This window comes from Pelophylax lessonae, assembly GCF_965119305.1.
Source record: "Pelophylax lessonae genome assembly, chromosome: 8".
In the NCBI taxonomy this organism is placed as follows: domain Eukaryota; kingdom Metazoa; phylum Chordata; class Amphibia; order Anura; family Ranidae; genus Pelophylax; species Pelophylax lessonae.
In genome coordinates this window covers 237,338,975-237,358,974 of record NC_138775.1, presented here as the reverse complement: position 1 = coordinate 237,358,974, position 20,000 = coordinate 237,338,975, and the positions used below count along the sequence as shown (strand labels likewise).

The 20,000-nt window shown below is 42.9% G+C and overlaps 2 protein-coding genes across 2 annotated transcripts in view; one reads left to right on the top strand and one right to left on the bottom strand.

Moving 5' to 3' along the window:
• IFT25 (intraflagellar transport 25) overlaps positions 1-10,523 on the bottom strand; it is a 17,987-nt gene extending 7,464 nt beyond the window's left edge. Inside the window, exons 1-3 of the mRNA XM_082265913.1 lie at positions 10,323-10,523; positions 5,867-5,973; positions 803-871 (exon numbers count right to left, since the gene is read on the bottom strand). Of these exons, the coding sequence (XP_082122039.1) occupies positions 803-871; positions 5,867-5,973; positions 10,323-10,423 (277 nt within the window). The 5' untranslated portion in view covers positions 10,424-10,523. The remainder of the gene's footprint in view (positions 1-802; positions 872-5,866; positions 5,974-10,322) is intronic.
• Positions 10,524-14,620: 4,097 nt separating this feature from the next.
• The window catches only part of LRRC42 (leucine rich repeat containing 42), a 27,442-nt gene continuing 22,062 nt past the window's right edge, over positions 14,621-20,000 (top strand). The window contains exons 1-2 of the mRNA XM_082266200.1: positions 14,621-15,073; positions 16,986-17,117. Of these exons, the coding sequence (XP_082122326.1) occupies positions 14,622-15,073; positions 16,986-17,117 (584 nt within the window). The 5' untranslated portion in view covers position 14,621. The remainder of the gene's footprint in view (positions 15,074-16,985; positions 17,118-20,000) is intronic.

Genomic DNA, 20,000 nt, shown 5'->3' with positions numbered 1-20,000 from the left:
TATGGAGTTTGACTTTAAAAAGGATTTTTTTTTGGAAACATCACAATGTAAATAAGTTACCTCGAAATAAGCTTTCCTATGCCTGGATCTCTGCTGGTTACTGTACAAATCTTAGTTTCATTCATCCCGGATACTACCCACAGCACTCTTCTGGCACTGAGACTGAGTTCAGGCTCTCATACAGTAAAAAATCCTGTTTGTTCATTATCCCTTTCCTTTCAATTGTCCATTCACAAAGAGTCTTGCATTAGTTTCCCAGAATGCAAGGCATTCGGTCTATAGACAAGGGGAGAGGAGGGGCAGGTAAATGGCAGGATCTCCTCCTGTCCATTCAGAGAAATCCTTTGGAAGAAGAGCACTGTGTGTAGTATCTGTAAAATAAAACATATTCTATATGCCCAGATAACCTGCAGTAATCTGGGCATATAGAATAACCTAACCCTTTTCTCTGCTCACAGGCCAGCATGTATCCTCTTCGATTCTCTGCAATCAGCTGGGTGCCAAGACCCTGGAGTCCCCTTGTTCTCCACTCCAATCCACCATCCAAATAATGGGCCACACACTGAAGAAGTTAAACTCCAGCTAAAGTTTACTGCAATGGCAGCACACCGGCAGAAAAAAACCTTAGCTGGAATTGAACATCTTTGGCGTGCTGCCCATTATTTGGATGCTGAGCATAGAATAGTCTAATTAGAGGTACCGCATTTACAATGTGATGTTTCCCAAAAAAAAAAAATAAGCCCTGTTTTGCTTTAATCAAATTCAAGAGGTAGAAAAGCATTGCTGACAATAACACACTCACCTCTTTCCACACAGTGCTCAAAATTGGTTGGTTCCTTGGAAGTGCTTGTCTCAATACGTAAACTTCTTACTATAAAAGAAGAAGGATAAAGAAACATTGACATTTCAATATTGATAAGGGAAGCTGAATACTGCAAGCACAAAACTGTACTGCCATCTAGTGGCAACACTACAGTACAGTCCAATATTACTTGCAAATTGTGTTAAGGCAAGTGTGGAGAGTGCTTTAGCTGCTTTTTCTAAAAATGTCAGTTGTCTGACTGTTACATAATCTAATAGCTTCAGCACATCCCCAGTCATTACCCCAGCACAAGTATGTAGATCAGGGGTCCTGATGTCATTGCTGCATATTTGGTCAGGGTCAGCAGGAGTGCTAGTTGTATTAAATAAAGCCTGAAGTTCAGCAAGTGCAGACTGCGCGCACACCTCTTATTTAAGGACAGAGTTATAATTATACTAAGAACTATGGAGTGTACCTAGCTATAGGTAATGAAGAACAGTTTTTCACCCTTTTCTATCCACGTTCTAACCCCCCCCCCCCCACCTTTTAGTTTGCAAGTTCTCCTAATCCTCTTGTATCTGTTGGCGCTATATAATTCCTGTCTAAGAATAATAATGTGCAGATACAATCCAACTGCCATCTGCGTTAGCCAGAACTTCCCTAAACACAAACAGATGCCTCAGGGAATCGTACACAGCTTATATGCAAAAGGTGCGCATAATAAAAAATAAACTTGAAATTTTTACCTTTAGTTTAGTATTTTCATACAGTCATATCACTGCAATTCCTCTTTAGAACGCCACACTATGCGGCTGGTGGGGTTGTAAATGAACAGCTGTGGTGTTACTGCAGGAAGTGACATATACCTGCTGGGTAATGCGTTTTCATGCCAACAAAAATGTAACAATTCTAGAGAACGCTAGAGGGAATTAGCAAATAGATGTAACCAATGATTTACTAATACCCTCTAGCATTCTCTAGAATTGTTACACTGTATCCCTTGTTGCAAAGACATATATATTTCCTATGTGCCTCAGCTTCATCTAGAGGCCAATATGTGATATTTTACTACTGCAGATAATAAAAGAACATTTGTTCAGTAGATAAAATAGCCTAAACGACAGTAGCTTCATTTTTTTCCAATTCATACAGAACAAATGTTTATGCAGATTCATTGGATAAATGGCTATGCAAGTTTTATATAAATAGAATCCAAAGTGTGACTCCAACTAGGTGTAAATGGCCTGATCAAAAGACTGTGGCACAGTGGTGTAGTGGTTAGCACTTTCACCTAGCAGCAAGAGGGTAGCTGGTTCGAATCCCAACCACGACACTACCTGCCTGGAGTTTGCATGTTCTCCCTGTGCCTGTGTGGGTTTCCTCCGTGTACTCCGGTTTCCTCCCACACTCCTCCCAAAGACATGCTGGTAGGTTAATTGGATCCTGTATAAAAGTGGCCCTACTATGTATGTATGAATGTGAAACGCTCCTTGAGGGCAGGGACTGATGTGAAAGTGTAATGTATATGTAAAAGCGCTGCGTAAATTGACAGCCTTTACGCACCTGGAATAATAACAATAATATGTTGTCTACAAAGAAAAGTAACTGCTCTGATCAATTTACAACTACAACAGTAAAGCCCTTTTCACATGGGACAGACACCATTTACATCAGCAGGGGATCTGCTCACAGATCTACGCTGGTCAGAGCAGAGTGGTCGGATGACAGGTGTGTGTCCACTCAATTTATGGACACAGACAGAGCCTACTCTGCTCTATGGGCGGTCAGGTGTACATGGACTCTGCTGTCTGTTTACATCTGACTGCCCTTCAATCCAATCTGATCTGCCTAGACAGAGGGAGGTGGATCCCCTTTTTTTTTTTTTTAGCAGACCGGATCAGATTGGAGGTAGGTGGATGTAAACAGACTTGTGTCCGTTTACACCCGCCAGTCCATAGGGGTGAATGGAGGGTCCGTTCACGTCAGCCTGAGAAACTGACAGGCAGAACTTATCAGACCCTTCATGTGAAAGGGACCTAAAGGTGTACATAAGCAGGGCAGCACGCTGAACAATACCAAAATTGCCCAGCCCATGACCCAACACCAAAAAAAATCTAAAATTTCCCAGCACTTGAATTACCACTAAATAATACAGAAAATGCCAGCTCACTCTTCAACTAAACCAATTCAACATTTAGATAAAAACATAGGATTTTGTTCCATATATTTTCAAACACGTGTGAAGCCACACTGCCACATCAAGGCACCTCTACAAAGTGTGTGGTCCCTAATTCTAAAATACAATTATCGGCTACTTTATTATTAGGTACACCTTGCTAGTACCGGGTTGGACCCAATTTTTCGTGGCATAGATTCTACAAGGTGTTGGAAAAATTCCTCAGAGATTATGGTCCATAGTGACATGATAGCATCACGCAGTTGCTGCAGATTTTTTCAGTTGTACATCCATGATGCGAATCTCCCGTTCCTCCATATCCCAAAGGTGCTCTATTGGATTGAGATCTGGTGAGTGTGGAGGCCATTGGAGTACAGTGACCTCATTGTCATGGGGAAGAAACCAGTGGTGAGATGATTTGATCTTTGTGACATGGTGCATTATCCTGCTGGAAGGAGCCATCAGAAGATGGGTACACTGTAGTCATAACGGGATGGATATGGTCAGCAACAATACTCAGGTAGGCCCTGGCGTTTTTTAATAATGCTCAATTGGTACTAAGAGGCCCAAAGTGTGCCAAGAAAATATCCCCCACACCATTATACCACCAGCCTGAACCGGTGATACAAGGCAGGATGGATCCATGCTTTCATGTTGTTTATGCAAAATTCGGACCCCCACCATCTGAATGTGGCAGCTGAAATCGAGATTTATCAGACCAGGAAATGTTTTTCCAATCTTCTATTGTTCAATTTTGGTGAGCCTGTGCGAATTGTGGCCCCAGTTTCCTGTTCGTAGCTGACAGGCGAGGCACCCGGTATGGTCTTCTGCTGCTGTAGCCCGTCTACTACAAAGTTTGATGTGTTTTGTGTTTTGTGTTTAGAGATGATATTCTGCATACCTTGGTTGTAACTAGTGTTCTTTTTTGAGTTACTGTTGTCTTTCTATTATCTCGAACCAGTCTGCCCATTCTCCTCCGACATTAACAAGGCATTTTCGTCCACACAACTGCCGCTCACTGGATATTTTCTCTTTTCCAGACCATTCTCTGTAAACCCTAGAGATGGTTGTGCGGTAAAATCCCAGTAGATCAGCAGTTTTTGAAATACTCAGACCAGCCCGTCTGGCACCAACAACCATGCCACGTTCAAAGTCACTTAAATCCCCTTTCTTAACCATTCTGATGCTCGGTTTGAACTTCAGCAAATCGTCTTCCCCACTTCTAGATGCCATGTGATTGGCTGATTAGCAATTTGTGTTACCAAGCAATTGAACAGGTGTACCGAATAAAGTGGCCGGTGAGTTTATACAGACAGCTGCACCACCTGCAGCTGTTTGAATATCCAACAGAAACTGCATCTGATCAGTTGCAGTCACTGTTTGGCCATCTGCTTTCTACCTGGCTCCTTCGATTTTTCAGCTGACATTTGTTAAGCCAGATGTGCTTGCAGGACCAAGCACAGCTTGAAATTAGAGTCATATATGGCCAGCTTTAGATGTTTGCAGAAATCTGTATGGAAGGTACATAAGGGCTTGTGTAGCCAAACATGGTCAAATGTTGTTCTGTCATGTTTTGCGTGCAATGCAAATTAATCTCAATAGGAACTGCTGCATTTAAACGTAACACAAAGCAAAGTAGGTCAAAATGACCTCAGAACTTTCACTTACAATACACCATTGAAATACATTAGAATCTCCTGATTTTCATTTGATGTACGCTTCAAACATACGTGGAAGGTGGGAAAACAACAACCTTCTACAGGAGCCCCCCTAATGTCATAAGTCAGTTCAGTGCCTGAAAGCTGAAGGCAATTAATTAGTGTGATGGTACTCACCATCACTGGGAGTGAAAGACAGATACTTAATGGTTTGGATTGCTTCAAGTGGGACAGTAATATGTGTCAGCAATATCTCTCAAGGAATATGAAGATTTAATCCTAACCTAAAAACCTATAGCCTGTTGCCATGAAGTCTGACTCCCAAATAACCATAGCAATACGTAGATGTGTATTCCATGTACTTCAATATAGGAGACAGACAGACTGTCATTGGCAGTCTTGTCCTATTGTCTATTGAGATGGAATGTGGATTGTGTTAAATCTGCCTGCCCCATTGTTAAATGATAATGACCTCCCATTGATCTGTCCAGATGGCTAGATAATTAGTTCAGGTTGATTCGGTTTCAGTATACAATTTCATCTGCATATGTTAATGTAATCAGGCAACCCCTGACCTGTGTGTGGTAATATGATCAGGAGGGAGAGGTCCATGCTGTATATAAATTCTGTGTGACTGTTCAATAAAGTGTGATTCCAGTACAAGCTAAGTTGTTGGCTAGCTTTGTATGGAGGGCAGCTGGAATATTTGGTATCTATGTTTAAGACTGAAGGAAGCCGTATACTGATGGAAGACCACAAGTACAGTGTGGGTCAGTGGTTTCGTTACAATTAGGATGGATACATTAATAATATAACAATTTAATAACAATTATAAACAGACTCAGACATCAGCAAATGACTTGACTAATTAATAAACTGCTGCATGCTCAAATGTTGATCAATTCAAAACTTTTGCAGGAGGCAATAAAAGAGAAATATGAACTTCTGAAAAAAGCATACATACTCACCTCCATGCTGCAATATCTGTGTGATCCTTCAGTGGTCCCACACCAATTCTAACACAAAAAATGGATTAATTATATGACTACTGATTGCTCAGTTCCCAGTCTGCTTCAAGTGGAGAGCAGTGACTATCAGTCACTGATCCCTGCTCACCTTGCCCAGTGCTCAATGGAGCGCCGAGCTGGGGGTTGGTATTACTGGCACAGCATTGGCCATATTTCTCTTTTAATGCTATGCATAGAAGGTAACGCTCCTCTGTGGCCTTACTTTGTGAGCTTTCGATGGTGACTTTGCCAATTTTTTGCAAAGTGTTCAAGCTGATGATGAATTCCTGGGGGAACATTCCTGTTGTAGTCCAGAATGTGTCAGGATTCCTGAAAAGAAAATGAAGATCTTAAAAAGGCTGAAATATGACAAGTAAAGTATAACTAAAGGCAGGACTTGACAAATTTGCTCTGAATCTAGGAGCCAGGTAAAAAAAAGTTAGGAGCCAGTTTTTCTTTAACACTTGTCTACTCAGCACTTTCACCCCCTTTCCTGACCAGGCCAATTTTCAGCTTTTGGCACTGTCACACTTTGAATGACAATTGCGCGGTCATACAACACTGAAAAACGAATGAATTCTTTATCATTTTCTTCCACACAAATAGAGGTTTCTTTTGGTGGTATTTAACCATCACTGGCTTTTTTTTAAAAAAAAAACGTTTTCCTTATTTCTGTTATAAAATTTAGCAAATAAGTAATTTTTCGTCTTCACTGATGGGCACTGGTGAGGCTGCACCGATGGACACTGATGGGCAGAAATAGGTGGCACTGATGGGCATTGATAAGGCTGCACTGAAGGGCACTGATGGGCAGTAATAGGTGACACTGATGGGCTGCATTAGTAATCAGTACCCTGATTATCAGTGTAAATGTCCCCTGTCACAGGATAACCAGTTATTGGCTTTCGTTTCCTCGTGCTGTGACAGCTCTGAGGAAAGGAAATGTCAATAACCGGCATTTGTTTACATGTGATCAGCTGTGATTGGACATAGCTGATCACATAGTATAGGATCGCTGTAATTGGCCCTTTACCTCGATCTGTGATCAGCTGTTTCCCAAGGACACAGCAAATCACAGGGCATGTGGGGTAGTGGAGTTCTGGGAGGACATTATTAGACACCCACTCAGGACTGGACGACCGCGCTATAGTGCCCAGGCGCCAGGACGCAATTTCTAGTAGCCATGGCAACCAAGCGCCTAGGATTTGTCGAGACCTGACTAAAGGTAAAACTTTTTTTAGTTTTGGATAGAGTGGAGAGGGATTAGAACACTTGTGTCCCTGTTATGAAGATTCACTCTCTCTAATTTTGATGAATGGTAATGCAGGTAACCCCTGCACCCTCCTATAAACACCCATCCACACCACTGCGGTTTATGTTCTCATTATATCCAATGAAGCTCTTCCCATCAGTGTGCTGCGTTAGAGAACAGTGCGTTGTGTTTATGAAAAATTGCAGAAGGCCTGTGTTAGCGGCAATCCTCTCCGGAACGCACAAGGCTCTAAGCCTGCATTTACAATTTCGTGTTTCGTGAAGATGCAGCAATACGCACAACTATGCGCATTTTAGAAACTTACAAATGCTAGCAACTCCCTGTCATGTAGAAACAATCTTAGCGGCAGTTCAGCTGCTTGATTGTTTTTTCAGGCAGGAGGAAGGGACAACCCCCCCTCCCGCCACCCTCCAGTGCTTCTACCGGCTTGCCCGTGCAATTGGCGAGCCATAGAAGGGATCCACCAGTGGTAGAAGTTTACCATAGAGCTGACCGAGGACCAGATGGTCCCCGGTCATCTCTGACTCTCGGAGGCCAGGCGCAACTTTATGGCGTTGCGTCCGGTCCTGGCAGTTGTAAACACTGCCGTATGTTGGGCTGGAAAGCCTGGGATCATTTTTTTTTCTTTTTGATCTCAGGCTTTCTAGCCTAGAGGAGAGATGCGGGGTCTTATAGACCCCATATCTCTTCATAAAGAAGACCTGTCATCCCCTATTCCTATTTCAAGGGATGTTTATGTTCCTTGTAATAGAAATACAAGTGATCAAAAAAAAAATGTAAAGGGAAAGTGTAAAAATAAAAAAATTTAAATAAAATAAACAATAAAAAATAAAATAAAAGTGCCCTTGTCTCATTGTGCTCGTACACAGAACCGAAAGCAACTGCGTTAGTCCGTAGGGTTCTTCCTGCAACTCCTGTCCTTTCTCTCAATCTTACTCTCCTACTCTTTCCTCATTTCTTAGCGACATCAAGGTGTCTCTAGCCCTAACCTCTCTATAATAGGCAAAAACATTAAAACCATGCCTCTTGGTACACATTTGTTAATGGGTACAAGATTGTTTTTCTTATTGTGGCTGTGCTTCCTCTGTACGCCAGCAATTAGAAGATGCCGGTGGAGGTGATGGCCACCTGATCATGGTCACAAAAGATGAGTCCTTTCTGGCCCTGACTTCCAGGTGACATAGCTCCCTTTTTCTTCTTGCCATATATCTCCTACAGGTGATAGCTCAAACTGCTGAGAAGATTACAGGTCTTGGATATGTTTATCTATGATTCATGTTCATTAGTGCATCCATGATTCAACCTTTCAACTGATGGTTTGACTAAAAATAAAAAAAAGAACCGAACGCATGCGTAGGTCACGTCTGCATATGTAAATGACATTCAAACCACGCGTGAGGTATTGCCGCGAACGTTAGAGTGAGAGAATATTTCTAGCACAAAACCTCCTCTGTAACTCTGAACTGGTGACCTGTAAAAAAAATGTTAAAGCGTCACCTACGGAGATTTCTTATGTACCGAAGTTTGGCGCCATTCCATTAATGTGTGCGATTTTAAAGCCTGATATGTTAGGTATCTATTTACTCGGTGTAACATCATCTTTCACATTATAAAAAAACAAAATTGTGCTAACTTTATTGTTTTGTTTTTTTAAACTCTTGAAACTGTTCTTTTTTTCAAAAAAATTGCATTTAAAAAATTGCTGTGCAAGTACTTTGTAACATGGAAAATTGCAATGACCAGCATTTTATTCCCTAGGGTCTCTGCTGAAATATATATACAGTAAAACCTTGGTTTGAGAGTAACTTGGTTTAAGAGCGCTTTGCAAGACAAGCAAAATTTTCAAATAAATTTTGACTTGATATACAAGCGATGTCTTGATATACAAGTAGCCTCAAGTCACAGCTGAGTATAAAAGAGAAGAGAGGCGCCTCTAAGTGTGGCAATATGGTTAAATTTAATAAAGGTACAACATTTAGCAACTCACATTGTTGATGATTGGAACAGGCACATCTAAGGATGCAGGCATCCGGGGTAAAGCTGTCCACATAGACCATCCTCCTCACCGCCATCTACATCATCCTTTCCATGCTGCCCCTCACTTTCAGATCGTTTTACTGCAGGGTGGTCTTCCCGGTCAGGATTACAGACTGGCAGCCGGCGGTGCAGAAGATAGTCTATGTGGACAGCTTTACCCTGGATGCCTGCATACTTAGATGTGCCTGTTTTATTCATCAACCATGTGAGTTGCTAAATGTTGTACCTTCATTAAATTGAACCATATTGCTACACTTAGAGGCGCCTCTCTTCTCTTTGATACTCTGTAGCTCCTGCTGGATTTTGCTTCCAATCTCCTTGTGGAAGCGGCTATTTGTGGATGGACATTTTATGGTTACACAACCTATCGCAATGCTATAATCTTTTTATATGGACTATAAATTGAAGGATTTATGAATAAATGGTTGTGGAACGAATCATCTGAGTTTCCATTATTTCTTATGGGAAAATTCGCTTTGATATAAGAGTGCTTTGGATTACAAGCATGTTTCCGGAACGAATTATGCTCGCAAACCAAGGTTTTACTGTATATATATTTCAGCAGAGACCCTAGGGCAATGATGGAGAATCTTGGCACCCCAGATGTTTTGGAACTACATTTCCCATGATGCTCATGCACTCTGCAGTGTAGTTTAGCTTTATGGGAAATGTAGTTCCAAAACATCCGGGGGGGCCAAGGTTTGCCATCACTGCCCTAGGGTATAAAATGGTGGTCATTGCAATAAATATAAATATAATGTTTGGGGGTTCTGAGTTATTTTCTAGCAAAAAAAATGATGACTTGTAGTAGAAGAATGGTGGAATTCGCCTGGTATGGAAGTGTTTAACTGATACCCCCAAATGCGTTTAGCAGACATACAATTTGTGGTGCAAAAAAGACGCCAAAATGCACTTTAAAAATTCCTGTGACGCTCCATGTACAAAGGGCAGCCCATTTACCTATATGTGTCGCATGAAAATGCACCAAAAAGACGCACATGGGAACGCAAGGTCCTGCTACACTAGATGTGAGCATTCAGGCCCTTCCATAGACTTGGACAGTCTGCAGGCATCAGGACTGGACTCTATACCCAGAGAAGAGCTGTAAGTGACTCCTAGAACACAATGAAAATCAGTACATAGTAACAGGACCTCATATGAAGAATATCTGTCTGTAGAATGTATTTCTATCTTACCAACCAATCAGGCTCTATCATTCCTGTTGCCAGGGCAGATTAGAAGCTGTAAGGGAGGCTCTGATTGGTTGCTAAGATAAAAAGACTGGCTACAGTGTGAACTGAGGCCTAATGATTGGTGATGCAGAGACTTCATACTGTCATAGTCCATAAAGCCTCAGCGTGGAGCTCACCCGTCTATAATGTGTTCGGCCGGGTATCCGCCATCACCAGAGGTGGCCAAAGCCAGCACAGCCCCGGCAGAGCTCAGACACAAATCCCCCGCCCGGGTCATTTCACCTCACAGCTCACTCTCCCTTCTTTTCCCTACAAGACCAATGCTGTAGACAGTAGACACCGCTTCGGGTTGCTAGGAAACCAGGAGCAGCTCTCGGAAGTAGAATCACATAACCCGGAAGTGCAGCTGAAAAAGTCCTCGTACTGCTGAGCGCTAAGGTTCCGGAAGACAAAGGTTCCCAGGGGCAGAGAGTTCCTTAGGCGGCTGTGAGCTCTCCGGGTTATCTCTTATCAGCTATGCTTGGAGCACCGAGAGATGACCTCTCTGTCCGGCAATAATACTCTCTATGTGCTGGGCTACAGTACAGTTCAGTGCAGAGGTATGAGCTATAGTCTTACATTACTTTCTGCTATTTGGGGTTACATAGCTCCCAACTGTCCCTAATTTCGGGGGACTGTCCCTGATTTGGAACAAAGTCCCTCTGTCCTCCTCATTTGTCCCTCATTTTGGTCTGATTTATAGAGCTGTGTGAAAAATGCACTTTTTATTTTTAAAAAGGTGCTAAATATTTAATGTAAATTCCTTTTTAATTTTAAATGTATAAAGGAATGGAAGTGTATAATAAAGGACTTGTGGGTTTAACTAATCCCTTTTTTTTTTTGTATAATTCTCCTTTAAGGGGCGTGGCAGTGGGTGTGTCCTATGACTACATACTTTAACCACTTTACCACCGGAGGATTTTGCTGTCTTACGTCTGGGCCACTTTTTGCGATTTGGCGCTGTGCGACTTTAACTGACAATTGCGTGGTCATGCGACGCCATACCCAAACACAATTTACGTCCTTTTTTTTCCCACAAACAGAGCTTTCTTTTGGTGGTATTTGATCACCTGTGCGATTTTTACTTTTTGCGCTATAAACAAAAAAAGAGCGTTTATTTTGAAAAAATAACAATATTTTTAACATTATTTTATATGAAATTTCCCCCCCAAAAAATTTAAAAATCAAAATTGTTTTAAATATTTGGCCAATTTGTTTTCTGCTACATATGTTTGGTTAAAAAAAAATCACAATAAGCGTATTTTGATTGGTTTGCGCACAAGTTATTGCGTTTACTAACTACGGGAAAGATTTTTGTCATTTTTGGTGTTTTTTTTAACAAGTAATGGCGGCGATCTGCGTTTTGGGACTGCGACATTGTGGCGGACAGATCGGACCCCTGACTGACATTTTTGAGACTTTTGGGGTTACCAGTGACATTACTGCAGTAATCAGTGCTATATATATGCACGGTTACTGTAAAAAATGACACTGGCAGGGAAGGGGTTAATTTTATTGGAGAGGGAGGGGTTAATGTATGCCTGGTGCTTACTAACGTGTGTGGGGGGGAGGTGACTGAGTGACACAGGGACAGATCGGATGTTCAGCTATGATGAACCCTGCAATCTGTCACTCCTTGTCACTTAGGAGATCCACCCGTTCTGTTTACACAAGCGGGCGGATCTCCAAACTAGATTCCCCGACGATCGGGGAAGAGCAGCGGCGAGCGCCGCCTACAGGGGGAGGAGTCCAGTGACGTAGTACTATGTCGCTGGACGATAACGAACCACTTTGCTGCAGTACGGTCAACGTGACCGGTCGGCAAGTGGTTAATGTCCCTCATTCCCATCTGAAAAGGTTGGAAGGTGTGGGGGTATAGTCTTGGGGGAAGTTCTCCTCCCTAATGTGATGATGTTGGGTTATAGGTTAGTGAAGTATAGCAAACTTTCAGCAGAAAATTATCATTTGTAGATGTAGGAGAGAAATGTCCGAATTGGCCTGGGTGGGAAATACACAATATTACCAAAAGTATTGGGACGCCGGTCTTTACACACACATAAACTTTAATGGAATCCCAGTCTAATGGGCCATACACACTATAAGATTTTCTGAAGACTTTTTCCTTCAGATTTACCTTTTCTATGTAGTGGAAGGGCCTGCCAGATTGCATACAAATTGAAAGTGTTTAGGATTGACCTCATATTATATGGTTTTGGTAAGTCTAAAGGAAAAAGTCTTCAGAAACTCTTATAGTGTGTATGGCCCATTAGTCCGTAGGGTTCAATATTGGGTTGGCCCACCCTTTGCAGCTATACCAGCTTCAACTCTTCTGGGAAGGCTGTCCACTAGGTTTAGGAGTGTGTCTATGGGAATGTTTGACCACTTTTTATGAAGAGCATTTGTGAGGTCAGGCACTGATGTTGGACGAGAAGGCCTGGCTCACAGTCTCCACTCAAATTTATCTCAAAGGTGTTCTATTGGGTTGAGGTCAGGATTCTGTGCAGGCCAGTCAAGTTCCTCCACCCTAAACTTGCTCATCCATGTCTTTACGGACCTTGCTTTGTGCACTGGTGGGCAGTCATGTTGGAACAGAAAGGGGCCATCCCCAAACTGTTCCCACAAAGCTGGGAACATGAAATTGTCCAAAATGTCTTGGTATGCTGATACCTTAAGAGTTCCCTTCACTGGAACTAAGGGGCCAAGCCCAACCCCTGGAAAAACAACCCCACACCATAATGCCCCCTCCACCCAATATTTGGACCAGCGCAAAAGCAAGGTCCATAAAGACATGGATGAGCGAGTTTGGGGTGGAGGAACTTGATTGGCCTGCACAGAGTCCTGACTTTAACCTGATAGAACACCTTTGGGATGAATTAGAGCGCAGACTGCGAGCCAGGCCTTCTCTCCAACATCAGTGCCTGACCTCACAAATGCGCTTCTGGAAGAATGATCAAACAATCCCATAGACACTCCTAAACCTTGTGGACAGCCTTCCCAGAAGAGTTGAAGCTGTTATAGCTGCAAGGAGGGGGCCAACTCAATATTGAACCCTACGGACTAAGACTGGGAAGTTCATGTGTGTGTAAAGGCAGATGCCCCAATACTTTTGATAATATAGTGTATCTAAAAACTAAAGAGAAAGCAGGATTTACATGATTGTGTTAAACCAGCATCCTGATCCTGGAAAAATATACTGACCCTGGATAGTGCCTAAACAAGGAAGGTGCTGTCCTTCTGGGAAAAAAAAATGCAAAATGAAAGGGTAAATCCACTTTTGTGTGCCTGTAAAGGCAGGCGTCCCAATACTTTTGGTAATATATATCATATACATCAGTGCTAGAGATGGGCTCAGGCGTGTTTGGGATCCTAGTCCTAACCCACCTGCCCGATCCCACCAGGAAGCCGTCACCGCCAATTACAGGCAGTGAGACATTTCACAGTCCGCAGCTGTACAGACAGGGAAATGTGTCATTGCCTGTGAATGGCGGTGTGTGGTGACGGCTTCCTGGCGGGATCGGGCAGGTAAGTTTAGACTAGGATAAAGCTGTTATAGCTGCAAAGGGTGGGCCAACTTAATATTGAACCCTACAGACTTATGGGCCATACACACTATAAGATTTTCTGAAGACTTTTTCCTTTAGATTTACCAAAACCATATAATATGAGGTCAAACCTAAACATTTTCAATTTGTATGCAATCTGGCAGGCCCTTGCACTACATAGAAAAGGTAAATCTGAAGGAAATCTAACCTCAAAAGTTGGATAGTGTGTATCCAGCTTAAGACTGGGATTTCATTAAAGTTCATGTGTTGTAAATGACAGTTTTCAAATGGTAACTGGACAGTATAAGAAAAAAAAAACATTTCCTATTATATCAAAAAACTTTTGCCTAGAAATATTTACAACATGGACATGCATCTGTGTGGGGGCAGGGCGGGTGGTGGGCCTTCACTCCCAGCCACTGCACATATGTTTCCATGGGGCTTTGAGGCTCTATGGCAAGCGCATGCTCCCAGTACACTGTCTGAGATGTCACAAACTGCTCCCAGTCTCTGTCTAGGATCAAGAGCCTGTGTGATGAGCGCCCGATCATGTGACCACTGTGACAGCCAATCACAGGGAATACATGATTGGGAAGCCACCTCTGCTTCCTGCCATCTATGTTCACATAAATTGGTGCTGGGAGGTGTTGGAAAGGGTTAAAGCAAACATGAGATTGTAGATTTGGATCTAATTGGCTTAGGGTGTGAGCATAGCAGATATATTAGATTGCGAGCTCTTAGGGGATCAGGGACTGATGTTCCATATACTTTAAAGTGCTGTATACATCTGAAAAATAAATATTGTATGGGAAGCGGAGTGTAAATGATAAACTGGATTATAACCCAAATTATAATAAAAAGTGCTGATCTTTTTTTCTTCTTTATTTCAAGATAATGTTTAGGTCCTCCGAGTTACAGAACGATGGGGATGCGGGACGCGTCTACGTGCGTGAGAAGGGTCAACTGTTCCTGACAGGTTCACAGCCCTCAAACGTGAAGTCTTGTCCCCCTCGCCTCTTCTCTAAAGGTTTTTCTGTGGAGTTATGTGTAAAGGAAGAAGATAACTGTAAACCCAAAGAAAAGCCATTCATCTTTACATACACAGAGGAGGGCAGCTTGCGTTATTCTGCAAAGTCTCTCTTCACCTTGGCTCTGGATCTCATTGCTGATAATATTCAGCATGTCGACTCCTTGCTGGGTTTCCCCGAACAGATTGCAGAGAGGCTGTTCACTGCCGCAGAGGCCAGGCAACAGTTCTCCAAACCGCACAGTGGCCTTGTGGCCCTTCGTAAATTTACCGAGGCCTACGGGGACCTGATGCTGTCTTCACTGTGTCTGCGGGGCAAGTATGTCTTCCTCTGATGTGATCAGCAAGTGTTGTATTTTAAAGGGTTAAATGAGTTTGTGTTTTGCAGTGTTGTACTGTATTGATCTTTTTTAAGCAGAGACCCTAGGGAATAAAATGGCGGTCATTGAAACTTTTTATGTCACGCGGTATTTGCGCAGAAATTTTTCAAACGTGTTTTTTTTTTTTTTATGGGAAAAACTTTTATGAATTAAAAAAAAAAAAACACTAAAGTTAGCCTATTTTTTTGTATAATGTGAAAGAGGATGTTGCGCCGAGTAAATAGATACCTAACATGTCACGCTTTAAAATTGCGCACACTTGTGGAATGACGCCAAACTTCGGTACTTAAAAATCTCTATAGGCGGCGTTTTAACATTTTTTACAGGTTACCTGTTTAGAGTTACAGTAGAGGTCTTGGGCTAGAATTGTTGCTCTCGCTCTAACGTTCACGGCGATACCTCACATGTATGGATTGAACATGGTTTACATATGCGGGCGCTTCCGCGTGCGAGCACGTGGGGGCGGGGGCACTTTAATTATTTTTTTTTTATTTATTGTTTATTTTATTTTTACACTTTCCCTTTAATTTTTTTTTTTTATCACTTTTATTCCTATTACAAGGAATGTAAGCATCCCTTGTAATAGGATCAGTGAATGACAGGTCCTCTTTATAGGGAGATCTGGGGTCAATAAGACCTCAGATCTCTCCTGCAGGCTAGAAAGAAAAAACGATTTCGGCTATTCAGCCGAGATCAGTGCAGTATTGAAAACTGCCAGGCCGGGCGTGACATCGTCCCGTCACGCCCAGGGCTCCGAGAGTCCTAGAGACTTGCGGGGACCATCTGGTCCTCGCAGTCTCTATGGTGACACTTCCGCCGGCGGCCGATTCCTTCTCCGGCTCGCTGATCGCACAAGCAAGCCGGTAGAAGCTACGGAGGGCGGCGAACAGCTGCTATGATTGTTCTTATGGTGAAGGGAATCGCCGGCTGAAACAAATATTTGAATGATGCCTGCAGCTGCACCCATCATTCAGATATCCCCACTCAAAACCCTGGACGTCATATGACGTCCAGCGGTATGGAAGTGGTTAAGGCCCTATTTTCGTATGAGTAGAAATGTGACAGGTGGTAACAAAGCATACTACAGTATATAATACAGAATATCACAGCTTCTTCTGCAAAGGAATGGTACAGTTATAGTATACATGTCATGAATTAGACTCAACAATAATCTCACCCATCAAGGCATTTTGATACATTTTTATTAGCACGTCTATAATGGGAGGGGTCTGGGAGGAAGAACCAAGAAATGCAAAATATCAGCAAATTAAACTCCAACTGAGTTGTATCAGATGGGATGGGATGGGACACGAAGGGCCAGGGACTTGTTTATGAATCTCCTCTGTGACTGCAGTCCCTTCATGTTCATTCTAAATTCTGTTCCGAACGCACTGGGGTGGGTTTACTAAAGGCAAATAGGCTGTGCACTTTGCAAGTGCAGTTGCTCCAGAGCTTAGTAAATTAGGTGAAGCTTCACTTTACAAAGAATACCCAATCGCATGCAAGAAAAAAAAAAAAAAAGAACTGCACTTTTACTTGCACATGATTGGATGATGTAAGTCAGCAGAGCTTCCCCTCATTTACTAAACTATGAAGTAACTGCACTTGCAAAGTGAACAGTCTGTTTACCTTTAGTAAATCAAACCCACTGGGTCTAGCTCTTCTTCATCCACTGTGCTTGTCCTCTGTACAATACATGTCTGTCATGTCAGCAGAGTAAAATCTACTTTTCAAATAGAGATCCAATTATCAATTGTCTTTTTTTTTTCTTCTTTATATGGAATAGAGGGAGTGCATTCTGCAATCACATGTATAAGAATCTAATGGGATAATTACTTTTGATGTGTACAGGTACCTTCTAGTGTCCGAGAAGTTGGAAGAGATTATGTCATTTCGAGATCTATGCAGTTTGGACTTGTCATGTTGTAAATTAGGGGATGATCATGAATTGCTGCAGCATTTTACCTCTGACGCTCTGAACAGGTATGTAGACATGAGTACGGCATGACTTAAATTGGAATTTTATTCATGAATGGTTAATGACAAGAATCAGTGAACTTAGGTTAGAACTTAGAATAGATGGTCCTTCAGATGTCCAATTGTATAAACTGCTGTTACTGAAAGGCAGTGTTCATTTTGGCGTCAAATTTCCATTTAATTTTAGTTATAGCCTTTTGACTAAAATGCAGTTTTAGTTGCATTTTAGTCCCGATTGACACTTCTGCGATACAGGAACGCTACAAATATGCAGCGTGTTCCCGCATCGCATCCGCACCTCTGGCAGTTCACACTGCCATATGCGATACGCAGGGGGTGTTAATTAAAAGTTAACGACACCCCCAGTTGAGATCACATATCGCAGTGCGATCTGTAAGTTCGCACAGAATCTGATCGCACTAGTGTGAACCACCATGCGATCCGATTCTGCTGCGGATAAAAAAAAAAGGGTCATGTGCGTGTTTAGTGCGATTGCGGTGCGAATTCACCCATACAAACTGGCTGAAATTTGCACCGCACAGAGATCACATGTAATTTAGGAGCAGTGCGCTCTGAATTATATGCGATCTCTGTGATCGCACTAATGTGAACTGGCCCTTAGTCATCTGAAATTGTTTTAGTTGTATTTAGTCGACTAAAATCTGCAGTACATTTTAGTCTACTAAAATCAAATCGGTTTTGTCAAATAGGAATGCATTTCTCTAGAGTTTGCAAACTCATTATATACTCCTGGAGTAAAAAAAAAAAATCTAAAATCAGGTTATTATTTATGGAATTAGGGTTTGAAAAAACTACACAGACACATATTTAGCCGTTATGTAACTTCTTAAATTACATCTCTAATAATTGTGCGGACAGGTCAAAGAAGTTATTAGCAATCAACACCCCCCCCACCCGTATATATTACTGATTATGTTGGGGAAAACATTATTGATTATGTCTCTCCTTGATGGCTATACCATGCAATATATGTGTCTGCATTCTGTCTAGATTATTATTATTATTATTATACAGGATTTATATAGCGCCGACAGTTTGCGCAGCGCTTTACAATATGAGGGAAGACATTACAGTTACAATACAATTTGATACAGGAGGAATCAGAGGGCCCTGCTCGTTAGAGCTTACAATCTAGAAGGGCGGTCAAGTGAAACAAAAGGCAAATGCACTTCTATATGCCCTGTTTGCAGGGTATTTTAATGTCTATATAAATATTTTTTAGCTATGTACTAATATAAAAGCTAACTTTTTTTTACAATTGGGTGTGGTACCGTTAAAATCCCATTTTATTTTTTTCTTGTTGGGGTCATTTGTTTTTTTTTTTTTCACATTGTACTTCTAGAGATGTAGTACCAGTGAATCCCACTGGAGGGCCCTTATACCAATAGGCCCCTTCTTCCCAAATCCTCTATGTCCGGGGTCCTCAATAGGCGGACTCCGGGCCGCCTCCGGACCCACACGGATTAAAATCTGGACCGCCGAAGCGGTCTGCTTCCTTCTGTCTCAGCGGGGGACAGAATGGAGAGGATCGGGAGGATCGGACTGGCTGTGTTTAGCGCTGCATGATTACAAAAAGCCGAGTACAAGTTCTTCTGCGGCGGAGAGGATGTCCTACAAAGTCCCGCCTCCTGGGCCGGCTGTTACCTATGATAGACAGAACACTGGTGACGTCTATCATAGGAGCCAGTGTTCAGGAGGCGGGACTTTGTAGGACATCCTCTCCGTCGGGTAAGAAGAACTTGTACTCGGCTTTTTGTAATCATGCAGCGCTAAACACAGCCACTCCGATCCTCTCAATTCTAACCCCCCCCCCGCTGATGACAGAAGGAAGCAGACCTCGGCGGTCCAGATTAATGGGGGCACGCACACTGGTCACTGCATTATTGGGGGCACAAACACTTTTCACTCTGCATTATTGGGGGCACGCACACTGGTCACTGCATTATTGGGGGCACACACACTGGTCACTGCATTATTGGGGGCACAAACACTGGTCACTCTGCATTATTGGGGGCACGCACACTGGTCACTGCATTATTGGGGGCACAAACACTGGTCACTGCATTATTGGGGGCACGCACACTGGTCACTCTGCATTATTGGGGGCACAAACACTGGTCACTGCATTATTGGGGGCACGCACACTGGTCACTCTGCATTATTGGGGGCAAGCACACTGGTCACTCTGCATTATTGGGGGCACAAACACTGGTCACTCTGCATTATTGGGGGCACAAACACTGGTCACTCTGCATTATTGGGGGCACAAACACTGGTCACTCTGCATTATTGGGGGCACACACACTGGTCACTCTGCATTATTGGGGGCACGCACACTTTTCACTCTGCATTATTGGGGGCACACACACTGGTCACTGCATTATTGGGGGCACACACACTGGTCACTGCATTATTGGGGGCACACACACTGGTCACTCTGCATTATTGAGGGCACACACACTGGTCACTCTGCATTATTGGGGGTACACACACTGGTCACTCTGCATTATTGAGGGCACACACACTGGTCACTCTGCATTATTGAGGGCACACACACTGGTCACTCTGCATTATTGAGGGCACACACACTGGTCACTCTGCATTATTTGGGGCACACACACTGGTCACTCTGCATTAATGGGGGCACACACACGGTTGCTCTGCATTAATGGGGGCACGCACATGGTCACTCTGCATTAATGGGGGCACGCACATGGTCGCTCTGCATTAATGGGGACACGCTCTGCATTAATAGGGGCACACACATGGTCGCTCTGCATTAATGGGGGCACACACATGGTCGCTCTGCATTAATGGGGACACCCTCTGCATTAATGGGGGCACACACATGGTCGCTCTGCATTAATG